This window comes from Pezoporus flaviventris, unplaced genomic scaffold (assembly GCF_033815535.1).
Source record: "Pezoporus flaviventris isolate CSIRO_AGI_PZ_B2104156 unplaced genomic scaffold, CSIRO_AGI_Pfla_v1 ptg000002l, whole genome shotgun sequence".
NCBI lineage: Eukaryota > Metazoa > Chordata > Aves > Psittaciformes > Psittacidae > Pezoporus > Pezoporus flaviventris.
This window is the reverse complement of record NW_026892550.1, coordinates 75924748-75938615: the sequence shown is the minus strand read 5'-3', so window position 1 is coordinate 75938615 and position 13868 is coordinate 75924748. Positions and strand designations below refer to the sequence as shown.

The 13868-nt window shown below is 38.2% G+C and overlaps 1 protein-coding gene and 1 long non-coding RNA gene across 2 annotated transcripts; one reads left to right on the top strand and one right to left on the bottom strand.

Moving 5' to 3' along the window:
* Positions 1-6847: 6847 nt before the first annotated feature.
* LOC133275815 (uncharacterized) lies at positions 6848-9080 on the bottom strand. Its single transcript, XR_009745689.1, has 4 exons — positions 8925-9080; positions 7443-7631; positions 7229-7321; positions 6848-7097 (listed from the first exon to the last, which is right to left on the bottom strand). It is a non-coding gene; the product is annotated as an uncharacterized LOC133275815 (long non-coding RNA).
* IL21 (interleukin 21) lies at positions 7524-12703 on the top strand. Its single transcript, XM_061466011.1, has 4 exons — positions 7524-7658; positions 7779-7814; positions 11647-11784; positions 12221-12703. Exons 1-4 carry the CDS (start codon positions 7524-7526, stop codon positions 12413-12415), a joined length of 504 nt encoding a protein of 167 aa, XP_061321995.1. The 3' UTR covers positions 12416-12703.
* The last annotated feature ends 1165 nt before the right edge of the window (positions 12704-13868 follow it).

Here is a 13868-nt window from a genome sequence, read left to right as displayed (position 1 = left end):
GAGTCCATGCCAGTCTTGTTCATCTTGAGTAAATGGTTTGGGGGTTGTTTTATGTCACTGATACTGTAACATAGAAGTAACTGTCTTCTGACTTCTGTTCATTAGTAAATGAACAAAGGCAGCATTTTGTATTGTGCCGTTCTGCTTCCTTGTCATGGTTTAAGCCCAGCTGGTAACTCAGAACCACGCAGACACTCCCTCACTCCCCACCTTCTTCCCCCTCAGCTCCCAGAGGGATGGGGAGGAGAATCAAAAGAATGTAAATCCCACTGACCAACACTCAGCCTGACCCAAACAGTGATCTAGACCTTCCAGGTAACTCCCCCTAGTTTATATACTGGGCATGATGTGCTGTGGTATGGAATACCCCTATGGCTGGTTTGGGCCAGGTGTCCTGTTTCTGCTTCCTCCTGGCTTCCTGTGCTGCTCCTCCCTGACAGAGCATGAGACTGAAAAGCCCTTGATCAGAGTAAGCATTATTTACCAACACCTAAGAACATTGGTGCGTTAACAGCACTGTTCTCAGACTACAGCTGAAAACACAGCACTGTACCCGCTACTAAGAAGAAAAATGACTGTTACAGCTGAACACAGGACATTTCCTCTATTCACTATTCACACCCCCATCTATCTCTTGATTTTTCTTTCTGAACATTTTGAATGAACATGACATATACTGTTGAGTTTCAGTACTAGCACATCACCACTTTTCACACCACAGGCCATATCGTCTATCAGCAGAGTTGTCAGGAAATGTGTATTACATATAGAGAACATTTCTGAGGTAGAACGATTGCAGACTGCTAGCCTGTGTTTCATGAAGAGACTTGAAGACCGGCAGTGCAATGCCATCAAGCACTGGAGCTGCAGGAGAAGTCACTGTTGCAATATGGAAGAGGTGCACTGATTTTACTTGCTCATTGCCCCCACCTCTCCCTACCTATGGCTTTCAGGTGAACAACTACTTTCTGCCCTCAAGTTGTTAAGAGAATTGTGATAGCTTGTCTTCCTGTCAACTGCTACCTTGTGTTCTGAACGTGGCTGTCCTCTGGTAGCATGGAAAGATTATTAGTAGTACTCTAAATAAGAATGAAGCTGCCCTATAAAAGCTGGAGATTATCAGTAGTACTCTAAATAAGAACGAAGCTGCCCTATAAAAGCTGGAATGCATCATAAGCACAGAAAGAAACTCTAAGCTTTTATCATTACAGAGATTTAACTGATAAGACCTTACGCCGGAGTTTTTAGCTGAGATGTGAAAGGAGCTATATGATGATGTGGATGCCTGCAATGGAAGAATACTAGACTCGGTGATCCAGTGAGGCTTCTTCCATCCTACATGCAGAGAAAAGTGCAACCCAGGAGCGGGGAGTCTGCTCCAACTTTTAAGAAAGACTTGGAAGGTTATGAAAGGACAGTTCTTCTGAGTATCAAATTCTAACCACAGTGGCTCTAGGCTTGTCTCAGGCTTTGGATGTTGACTAGACAGTTTCTCAATGCAGTTTCTCAATTCAGTAGTTCTTAAGGCTAGAAATACGTTAATCAAACTACATGCATAATAAGCATCACTGGGTTGACCTAGGAGCAGGACGCAGCTGGTATTTAACATATATACAACTTCTGTTAATGTTAAATTGTTCTGCTTTATAGTTATGGTCACCAACTTCTGATGAATCAGGGAAAAACAAAGACAAAGATCGCTGATACAAAACAGATGAGGCAACACACAAACATTTGCGAATGGCTTTGCATTTCTCATGCAACTAGCTGAAGCTGTTCCTAAAAGTTAGGTAAAGACTGTGAACAGGGTTGTGCTAAATTCAGAAGGATTTTGTCTGTTCTTGAAAGCAGGTTCTATTTTCCATCTCCAAATCTTTCATTCTTACATCACCTCTTTTTCTGTTACCAGTGTGTCTTAGCCTTAACTGCAATTGACAACCACAGATTATAATGCTAATGATGTCCATGATGTTCACTGCTAGAAGCACAGTATCATGATTTTTAAATCATTATCTATTTATCACTATCATTATTGAAATAATTTAAATGGTAACAGCCAGAGGCCAAACACCGGCATGGCCATAAGTAGCCAGGTACCTCTCCATCCCCTATTACTAACTGCAGACAGGGGGATTCTTTGGCACTCACACAAGTTTTTGAAGACAGAGCAGTTCACTTTACAATCCAGCCAGTTGAGCACTTGTCATACTCTTCTCCCTGTTCTCCAGCAACTGGGAATAGAACTAAATATTTTGCTCAAGGTAACTACCCTTATATGACATAAGAAGAATCTTCTGTAATAAAAGCTTTTGCTTACCATCCCTCTGACCTTCAGTACATTCTCTCAAGACTGAATCCACGATCTCCTGTAAGAGCTGCTCCATTTATTCCTCCAATTCTTTCAGTTAATACACAGGGTCGTGTTATTAGCCAGTGTCAGGCACACTTCAGTATGGATTAGAAACTGGCTACAAGTTAACTCTGGAAGACCATTATGGAGAATGCCAATGGTTTTATATTGTCACATGTAGTCTATTAATTTTTTAGTGTCTATGTCACCACATTCAGAGTTGTTTTTACTCTGATTTTTATAGCTAATACACTTACAAGTTAGGAACAGAATTTTTCCCAGGTTTGACTTTCCCTTTTCAAAGCCGGATGAAAAGACAGAAGAATTATACCAAAACCTGTAATAAGAAAATCATATTGAAAGAGGGTGGAACTAATTTGGCAAGTTGTCAGAAACATTTTAAAGACTAACTTTCCTAAATCTGTTATACACAAGCCTTTTTCCTAGTCTCTCCTTTTCCAGCACACCTCTTTTCCCTTGCTTCCCCACAACTACCCCCAAGTCACAGATAGTATACACTATCAGACAGTATATATTAGAGTATATAGAATCATAGAATCTTAGATTAGTTTGGGTTGGAAAGGACCTTAAGATCATCTAGTTCCAACCCCCCTGCCGTGGGCAGCAGCTAGTATATATAAAAACTCATGCTTCTAAGTCAAAAAATTCTTTGAAAGCAGCCTGGTACATTACAGGCATTTTTGCCTGAGCCATATCAATGACTAAGCGATGGGAAAAACCTACATTCAACTATACTGTAAAGGAAAACGTGGGTGGGGGAACTGGGCTTTCAGTGTCAAAGTCATTCAGCATTTGAGTGGCAATGTTGCAAAGAGGAAAGAGGACTCAGCCTCGCGGGCTTGGAATGGGAGGTTTTTCAGATTTCCACTCTGCAGGCATCCTTCCGGGGCTGGGCAGGCATTGGTGCAAGAGAGAGTGTCATTATTTGACTCAGCATGTTCCTAAGCCACAAAAGCAAAGTGACATACATAAAAAGCATGTTGCTCACTCTTATCTGGTAAGAGGGATATCAAGGAGTTTTCTCCACTGCCTAGACATACAGGAAGTTCTTTGTCCTTATATTTCACTTTATCTTGTCAGCATGCCTTTCCTCAAGCAATTACTGTGACCTTATATCCTCTAACACAAAACAGACAACTACAGAGTTTTAGAGACATGATGCATAACCACCTGCTACCACATTGCCAAATGCCTATTGTTTAGCTTCCCGTTCTAATCACTCCACAAACTTGAAAACTCGTTTCTGATATAATGGATTTAATTTAGGAATATCTTGGATACAGCCATCTCACCTCCCATGAATTTGGTGGACATTTGCCTCCACGAAATCAATGAATTATCCTGTTGCACGAGCAAATTAATAAAGTCAGCCAAATTTCTGTGATGCTTCTGGTATCAAATAACAACGCTTCATTTACTGGCCAAACAGTCTCTGGCATTATTGTACAGCCATTCTTTCACACAGTAGGTTTTAATGTAAAATATGCAGTGGTCTTCACTGCAATAAACCTTCTGATCTCCTCTAATATCATAAACTGTCCTTTGAAATGCACTGCTGCGTAATGTTTGGTTAGAGCCACAAGCACACACACACTACTTGCCATCAGCAGGGCTCCCCACTTGGACTCAGTTTGTAAGTTTGCTAAGTAAACCTAAAAATGAAGGGATAACCACGGCTTTGCTTAAACATGAATCCTGCGATGACACAAACTCCTAAAAACAGTGCTCATGAGGCCTGAGGTCGGTTCAGTGGATTTAAAGCTGCCTTTGCCTGTCATTGTATTTCTTTCTTTCCTGAGCACCAGGATCCCAGGACTGTCCAGTCTAGTAACATGCTAGGCCTTATGATTTTCTCTTTTGTTATTCAGATTTTATCTCCAGAAGCAGCACTGCTTTAAGACCTGGTCGCTGCTTGAGCCCCTTAAATATCACAAGTTTATGAAAAAAGCTGAAAATTAAAACAGTTGTTAGCTACACAGGAATGATCCTACTATGGAATTGTAGGGTCCCATTATATGTAGCCATAGAGACCAAAACCGGTACCTGGCAGAGACACAGCTATATAGCAAATGATGCTATGCACGCTCATCTAGCAAATCATCAAGGACAAATAAAAACGCAAAGCTAGTCTGCAATAGGTAGAGCATTTCTAACTGATAAGGTAAAATATTAAAGTTACTGTACCATGTGCCTGTACAGTGACAGAAACCTATGTCCTCTACATTGTCCCTTTAAACCTTGCATTTCTGAATATAAAAACATACTGTACATTAACTGAAGTTCTTGAGTGGTCCTGAAGTTGTCTGATTAATGCAAACAATCTGCAGCGATATCTTTGCGTGAATAACTGCCAACCACATAATAAGGACAGAGTTAATAGTCGTACTCCACGTCTAAGTAGAAAGCTTCCAATCTATCAACTAAACAGAGGTGCATAAAACAGAGGCTGCCAGGGCTAGCACAACCACCTACCGTAGGTGGGCTCAAAGGAGCTTCTCAAAAGAATTCACAGTATTGATCACTGACAGTAATGTCAGTGATCTGAAGCAGACATTATGACCAGCCTGTATGTTCATCCAAGTTACTAGACAATGACCTACAGAGAAGATGAAGGGTCAGTTATGGTAAAGAGGAGCAGAGCTAAGTACTCTCTTCATGTAAATAATACCACTCAGAAATAATCTCTCCATCCTCTTGGCAGCCTCACAGAGGTGTTGGGTAAGAGGTTAAAAAAATTTTCAAAGCTGCACCTGAATGGGATGGAGGGAAAGGAGGCTAGCAAAAAAAAAAGTAATAAAATGCAGTCACCACGTAGTTTCTCAAACAGAGGATGATGCTGATTTCCAATAATGATCCTTAGCTATAAATTAACACAACTTCTGAATAAAACCTACTGAATAAAACCTTACTTCCCAGTCCAGATGCACTGCTTATCTAAAATAATTTCAAGACTTGTACATAAAACAAATAAAACACCAAAAATCACAGTACACTTTCTTCAAGAAATTAAATTTTAGGCTATGTGGTAGAAGTTTTTTCTTTTCTTACTTATATCAGTTCTTATTTTTTAGGATCTTTGCTCTATTAGTGTAATTAGCTAGCCCTTTCACCAGGAGAAGTTTTGTGTGTGCACGCATGACAGTGCTATGTGTATCTACACATACACCTGTAAAATCTATTCCTTTAAGCTATCCATTTCCTGAAAGACTAAAAAATGGCTTAACCACATAAACAACACACAGTGAATTATAATTTATTACAAAAAACAAACACCATTGTGTATGCCTGACATAGAGCTCTCATCAGCATAAATGCTCATTTTGAAATGAATGACAAATAAGGGATCCAACTGGACTTGCTCAAATTTACCCACCAGTCAGAAACATACAGATGCATTTTATACAATGTCAGCATACTACACAGACTAGCATTCTAGACACCAAACTGAAGTCCATACTCTGTGTAGATTTTGTAAAGCATCTCCAAAGCCATCTGAAACCTTTAGACTTTCAGAGGCAAAGATTTAATTTGAAAGTCAACTGAGCATATTCTTATTCACCACAGTGAAGGTGCTCAAGTGACTTTGAATTGCCTTCTACTAATCCCACACAGGAGCCTTTTAATGGTCAATACTACAGCGATGGTAACCGGCAATATTAATGGCAATATGTAAAATATTTAAAGCTGTTTTTTTTCTTCTTGTGATGAAATATCAGGAACAGTGATTTTAAATTCAGCTGATTCCTACAGCCAGCAGTCCAGTAAGTCCCTAGTGCCTGCAGAGAGCCTCGATGAAAACAGTGCAGCTTGTGAGAGTGACATAAACTAGGCTTGGACTGAAGGCAACTAATAAGAAAATGAGTATATTCAACATGAATACCTTTAAACACCTTTGACCTCAGTGGCAGTCATTTAGAAAGAAAGCAACTCCCTCCCCATTAGAGAACATTCTTTACCAGCATGTGCTGGAAAAAAAACCCACTAATGAACATCTTTTTTAATATTAAATAAATTTCCTCCAAAGAAGCATATATCCCTAATTACAACAAGCATTGATGTTGAAGGAAATTATGAGATTCTGACTTATTTCTTAATTGATATCATTCTGCTGGTCTTATTCCGGCTTGACATTTTTTGAAGTATGCACTTTTGTTTCATTTCACATAAAACAAACGCACCTCTCCATCCTCAAGAGAATTCTCAGGTCTCATTATTACATCTCATTGAAAGGGCTGCTTTAAATACCAAAACTGATTTTGAGCCTAGCTGCTGCAAAACATAATTCAATGTTTTTAGCTGCCACAAAACATAATTCAATGTTTTTAGCTGCCACAAGCACTGGACCACTGCCAGTGTCCCTTGGGACTCACCAGGATTTAGCCCCTTATCTTTTCCCATTTGGGGAATGGGCACAGTAGAGGGATCCACCTCTCCCAGGGCAACACATTTTCCTTGCAGCTTTCACCCCCAGTGGACACACACCCTAAGATCCTGCTAAAACATCTGGTCCTGGTTCTAAGTAAATATAAAGCAACCTTCAGCTGGCTTAAATGTTAAGATGAGCTTTTAGTCACAGCTGTTGCAGAAACCAAGCTAAGAATGTGAAAGTGGCAGTTCATAGGCATTAGGGAAACTAGCTAACAACCAACCCTTGGAGCCACAAAGTAATATTGTTGTATTTCTCCAGCATGGTACGTAAGAACTTCAAATGGATTGGAGAGACTTACTGTTGTAAGAAACAGGGAAAAAAAAGAAAAAAAAAAAAGGCAGAATCTTTATTTACCTAGGTCTGTGGTTTCTAAGTACCTACTTTTTACTATGTTCATTTCTTGACTCAAAGTGAAAATGGGAATTCACCTTTTTCTTTTTTCCTGTTCAATGTGCAGATGGCGCATATTTTGTTCACTCCATCAATCCCTGCCCCCTACGCACAAACTTGCATACATGCACCTAGCCAGTGGAAAAGAAAAAAAGGTTACTCATTGATCCATTTTACAAAGCTTTCCAAACTGAAATGGGTGGGTTTTACATCTCCAGCAAGGAGCAATATATAGGTAGGTACACAGCATACCTGAGCACAGCTCAAACTGAAGTGTTGATTTTGAATAGCACAACATTGCTCCTGGCACATTCTAAACCAAAACTCATCAGTATGGAGAGGATGATTATTTTATGTATACTTTTCTTGAGTTCCAGCATGGCACTGACTGCAGCTCCATATAAAACAGCAAAATACAAACAGCTTCTGAAGACAATTAAACTGTTAGAAACTTCAGTTAAAGATAAGGTAAGCGAAGTATTTACCATAATATTATCTACAAGCATTATGTATTGCTTCAAATGTATCTGGTGAGGGACACCCCTTTTAAACATTAAAGTTTTCTAACTTAAATTTGTTTTATTGTAGGATGCTGAACTGCTGCATACACCAGAAAACCCTGTGGTGAGATTGCTTTAACGTTTCTCATTATATCATTTTGAATTTGTACTGGTTTATTCCATTGACAAATGGGAGATTTCTTCTTCACATCTCTGACCTAATACTCTTACTAGACTGAATAAGACTGAATAAGAAAATACTTTTTATCAAAGTTCCTTAGTTCTGGATTTTGAAAGACAGAAGCGTTCATATTATGTCATCTTAATTACTATTTTGCTATCATGTATATATTCTAACATACCCACAGATTCAAGTCTGTGTGTATTCCATTTACTTAAGAAATGGTGCTAAGGATTCATACAAGATCCAGGCAAGCAACAATGCTCTTGGGGATGCAGGTTCTGGGAGTGGAAATGCCTCTAGCTGTCATGAGCTCCAGCCACACCCGGCGTATCGTTGAGCTGAACCCCAGAGGAATCCCTTTTCCCCCCGTCTGAATCCAAGTGCCAAGAACGGCACTGTAAGGCCATATTACACAGCATTTCCTCTCCTACAGAGTCACAGTGCTTTCTCTGAGTATTTGTGTGCAAGGGTTGGGTTATCAACAGGAAGATAAAACTGCATCCTACAAGCGTTCTCCTTTGATTATAACTAGTTAAAATTACAAGAGCAAATCCATATGAATCCATTTTAAATACAGATATAATTTATACATTATCTAATGCTGATATTTTACGTGCTCCAAGGTCAGGAACCTCTTGTATGTAGTATATTACTTCAGAGTCACAGAAAGTGTGTGCATACTCAAAAGTGGTAGGATGCAAGATTTACCATGAAATCAAATACTAATAGTATTTAATAATAGTAACAACATGACTTAAAAGCTCAGAAGGTAAATGCATCCTGTTTGCTTTTGATAATCTCCAACTTGCAACAAAGGTCTAGAGCTAGCTGTGCCTAATCTGATGTTATGCTTCTGTTCTCAGCTGTCTTAAATTTACCCATAAGATTTTGGAGCCCCGGTAACTATTTTAGAAAGCAAACAATTTTTAATCAACATATAAAAATTATCATTTGCATAATTTTTTGAAAAACACCCAGAGCGCAAAGCTATTTACTCAGGACTGTAAATTCTCTTGCAAAACAACGACAAGAAGAAAGGAAAAAACTTACCTCGTTTCGCACAGATTTTGTTAGCCTCTTCCTAAGCTTTACAACGGGGTGGAATTTATACTTGCCAAAAATATACAGAAGCATGACCAAAACAGATACATTCCTTTTCATTGCTAGAAACAACTGCAGTTGAAGAACCTCATGCACCCTAACTAATTGATGGGGTTTTTTTCATTAACGCTCTAACTTGAGGTGTCAAAATGAAAAGGAGGAGATGATTAGCTGTTTCACTGCCACTATCCCTGACACAAAGCAAATACAACTAGTGACTAATTGCTTAGTCTACTTCTTTTTTTCTTTTCCTCTCAAAAAAACCATGGTCACCTCAGGAAGGAAGACAACACTTCATTTGCAGCTTAGAGCTTTACAGTCTGATTCTAGGAGGTCCCAGGTACCTCCGCTGAAAACTACAGAGAAGTCACATATTTAGAAGGTACTCAGTTGATACAGGTTTAACCTCTGACGAAAACTTAAAAAATGTTAGTGTGCTAATAGTAATTATCACTAGCAACCATGGTTAACAAACTTTTCATCCTACAGGATGAAATTTACGTTTACTGAATTATTAAGATACAAAGATAGAAATTACAGTGTGCCAAAGCTGCATTCAGGGTGATTAGGTGGATTAGGTGCAATCACACCCTAATGAAACCAAATTTAATAAAAAGCCTTTCATATAACTGTATTTCAAATATTAAAATATTGCCTGCGTAATAAACTACTTATGCCACAATTTACCTTTGGCCTTTAATATTCAGTAAGAAGACTACATTGAAAATTCATTGTCTTATTACTATTTGCTTTGACTTCTTTGAGGTTCCTGTGAGTGGACCGAGTGCTAGCCCCAATTCAACCCCATTCAATTTCTTTGATACTCAACAATGAAGTATCTTTTATTTTTTTTCACTTAAAAGAAGGGAGACAAGAAATTTAAAATTTCTGAGGACATCAGCTCAAAAGAAATTATGCTGAGGATGAAAAATTAGTCTTAAAGCTGAAGAGATTCAAGACTAGAGGGAAAATAAGATCTATTGCTGGTGACCGACACTGCAGCTTACACCAGCAACAAAACGCTGATTTACATCAAATCAGCATCTAACCCCACTGACTGCTAATTCCGGAAGTGAAGCCTTTTCAAGCCTTTTCAAGCTAAAAAGGCAGCCTGAGTCAGACACAGAGTATTGCTGTGAATTGCCTGATACAAATATTTTACACGTTTGCCTAGCCTCCCTCAGACATTGCCTGTGTTCTATGCTTTTTAAAGACTCTTCATGAAAGTGCTTAACCCATCACAACATACAAAACCCCAGAACTGTTGGTCAACTGTTGAGAGCTAACTGTTAATTCTGAAAAAAACAACCAAACCAATATATATGAAAAAAGCTGGTTTCTCAGCTCATCACGGATGAGACAGAAAATGTTTTCAGTTTCAGCTGGAAAACTGATCTCTTTAAAAAAGAGATTTTTTTTTCCAGTAAGCAGGACTAGTTACAGTAAGAAGCCTGAAACAAACACGAATGTGCGGTTTTTAAGGAAGATAAAATGTAATACTCGACCAATATAAAATGCTGCCATTAAAATTTGCTAAAAGCAACATAGATGAACGTTGCCTTGTCCTGGCCAAAGCAACTACAATGGCATCTAATAAACCAGATGAGATTCAGCTTTGGTAGCAGTTGGCATGCAAAACAGGGATGATAGCTTTGGAACCTTTCTAATATGCAAAATCAGCAATTTTAAATGTTTCCTTCTTTGGAAAACAGAAAGCAACTTTTAAATTTGCCTTAGTAAACATTCCTTTTCTTTCTCCATTGACTACAGATTAGTTTTGGTGATATTCTCTATAGCTGTGTGCCCATGAAGGAAAATAGCCACTGGACAGGAAAGCAGATTCTGGAGAGCTTGTAATCTTTCTGTTAGCATCAGTAAAATTAATATGCAGCTGCACTATGAAAGGAAAATGGCAGGATGCTTTCATTCCAGATAAGCAGCAGCAACAGAAAATTTGTATCATCAGATTAGACTGCTTCTTTTCCAAGTCAGATACAGAGAGTGCTGGCTTTCCTTGACTTGGATTTAATGTGCACCTGAATTTAAAGGAACACAGTAAGACAATTCAAGCCAGGAGCCCAGTTCCTTCTCCTGCCTCTCACCCTCAATGCTTCTTTTCTCTTTAGTAACTAATTTACTTCATCACTTTCATTTCCCATGTTATCAAGTGAGAATATTTCAACTGTATTTGAAAATATGTTGTTCTACATCAATTCTAATTATTAAGTATGTAATATTAGAAATGGCACAAAAATTAGGAAGAAAAAAGTATATTCCCATATGTAGCACTGAGGAACAGTCCAGAGTGATAATTTCTTATTTTTTAAAAGAGAAAATATTCATGCCCATGCTTGTGAAAACTTACTACACATAATATTACTACGCATAATATGATTTACTCTTTAGTAGCATTTTCTTTCAGTTGCTGCTATGATTAATATCAAAGTGTCATTTACTTTCTGAGGAAGTACTTCAGCAATTAGCAAAGAACAGGCAGCGAAAAAGTTACCGATCTCTCTCAAAAACTAACTTAGAAAAAAGAGAGAGCACAAATTTATCTCCTCAATCAATGTCCTGGACACTTACTTCTACGCATGGACCACAACCTAATACATGCCAGAAATATGCCGCAAAGTTAGTTCTAAAAATATTGCTTCTTTTCCTTACCTAGGATGGATGCCTCTTCACAGCTGTGACCTGCTTCCAGAAGGGCACGCTGAAATTACAGCCAGAAAACAGCCAAGTAAATTCTACATTCATCCAAACCATTAAAGTCTTGAAAAGATTTTCCTTCAGTGACCCTGGGAAGGTAAGACTTCCTCACAGTGCTCACAATCCTGATCACTGCTCCTTATCTTCCCTAACAGACACCATGTGCAGTGGTGGAATTGTAGAGAGCAAACTTGGTAGAAAAAGTTATGTGCCTTTCATTACCTTGGAAATTAAAAATGTTCAATTTTCTGCACTTCTGGAAGGGGCATTCATACTGATCTTGTCAGTCAACTGCACCTATGTACTGGGCAACCACATGATGTGCCAGACAAAAGGACAGGGATTGCTGCAAAAAATGTGAACAGGTGTCATTACTATATCCTTTCCCTTTCTGAGCTAGGCTGTGTTTCAGCTTTTCCATTTGTAAAAGGCTTTGATTACAGCCTTCTTGATTTTTCAATAAGAAAGCTTGAAGTATTATTTTTGATTCGGATGCACTGTTTAGGAGTGACATGATTTTCTTTATCTTCCAGCCATGCGAGTCTTCATGTGAATCTTATGAGAAAAAAAAACCCAAGGAGTTTTTGACGAGCTTTGCAAAACTAATCAAAAAGGTAATCAGAGTTGAATCCTCCTGGGTGCTTTTTGACATTTTGCAAACAATTAGAGGTATCTTATTTTACATTATTTCTGACAATGCATTGTTTTTGCAGTTATTCAAGGATTAACACAGGACACACCAGAGCTGAAGACTACTGAAAATCTACTATTTAAAGCAGACACTATGCTATTTAAGACAACATGAAAAATGTAAATATTTTGTGTTGCTACTATGCTATGCTCTGTATGCACTGTACGTGAAAGCTTCACCCAAAATATTAAGCAGTCTTATTTGGGTAGCTACTCAAATGGCAGATGGTGCTTTGAAAGTGACTCTAGACTCACCTTTGCAGTGAAAATTAAATTGTAATTTCACAAAAATAAGTTCTCTTAGGGTTCTCAACTATCACCTTCTGCTAAACTAGAAATGTAAGAGATAGCTACTTCTGGATTTTTTTCATTTGATCTTAAATGAATTTCATAGAGAGAGGTCTGAAAATTTTTAACGAAAATGTCAATTAAAGAATTGTCAGTGGCTTTGAAGCCTCAAAAGGTATCGATTCAGACTGATGTCCTGATCTACAGTTAACACCGCACACGCTTTTATTTATGAGCTTTTAGACGCTATCTTAGCTAACTATGGAAAAAATATCCTGCGTTTAACTGTCTTATAAATACTGGAAAAAACATTTACAAATCATGCTGAATGGCATGGGCCTGACTTATGCCAATCTTGAAGTTAACTGCACGATTTGCCATGGGTTTCAATAGGGAGAATAGTAACCCACATGCTCTAAGTGGGGATACAAGATTCTGTGGGAAGAAACTCATTTCGGAAGATGGAATTCCACCTAGATTCCCTCAGTGTGATACATACAGCAGAAGCATGACTGGCTGGTATGACCAGTCACTGCAAAACATCCAAGAAATACAGTAATTTATGATTATTCAGTGTGAAGCAGATCAGATGCATATTGCTCTTTCCCGGAAAATAGTATTTTACAGTTGTATTCATGTACCATAAACACTAGTTCTCTCTACTCAATTCTTCTGAATTAAGTTTTAATTGCAGTTTTTTCTTTAAAAACTGTCAAGTTTTTTCTTATGTGAGAACCTGCCTGTACAACTTCTGAATCCTGAGCATTTCTGTCCAGCTATGCTCAGACATAGCACTGAAACTTTTTAAAATAAAAGTAAGTACATTTAAAACTAGTTTTTAGCAACTTAATTATATACCAGTGTATTCTGCTTTCAATGATTCTGTACCTCCAGACCTCTTCCATCTGAGAAGTAACTGTTAATTTAGCCCCAAGCAGATACTAGCCCCATATGAGGAAACAAAGCTTGGAAGAGTGTAAAACATTCCAGTAAAAATTAAGCTTTCACCTGATTTTCTCTCTACTTAATAGAAATGTGGTATAGAGAGGAAACTGGAAAATTACATCTAGTGTTATGATGGAAAATGACAAGCTTAGTTACCTCCAAAAATAATGACATAATATTAAAACTATTTCCACTCTTACCAATGTCAACCTAAAGAAAAACTGATACAAAAAGCTTTTTCTGCCTCCACATTTTTGC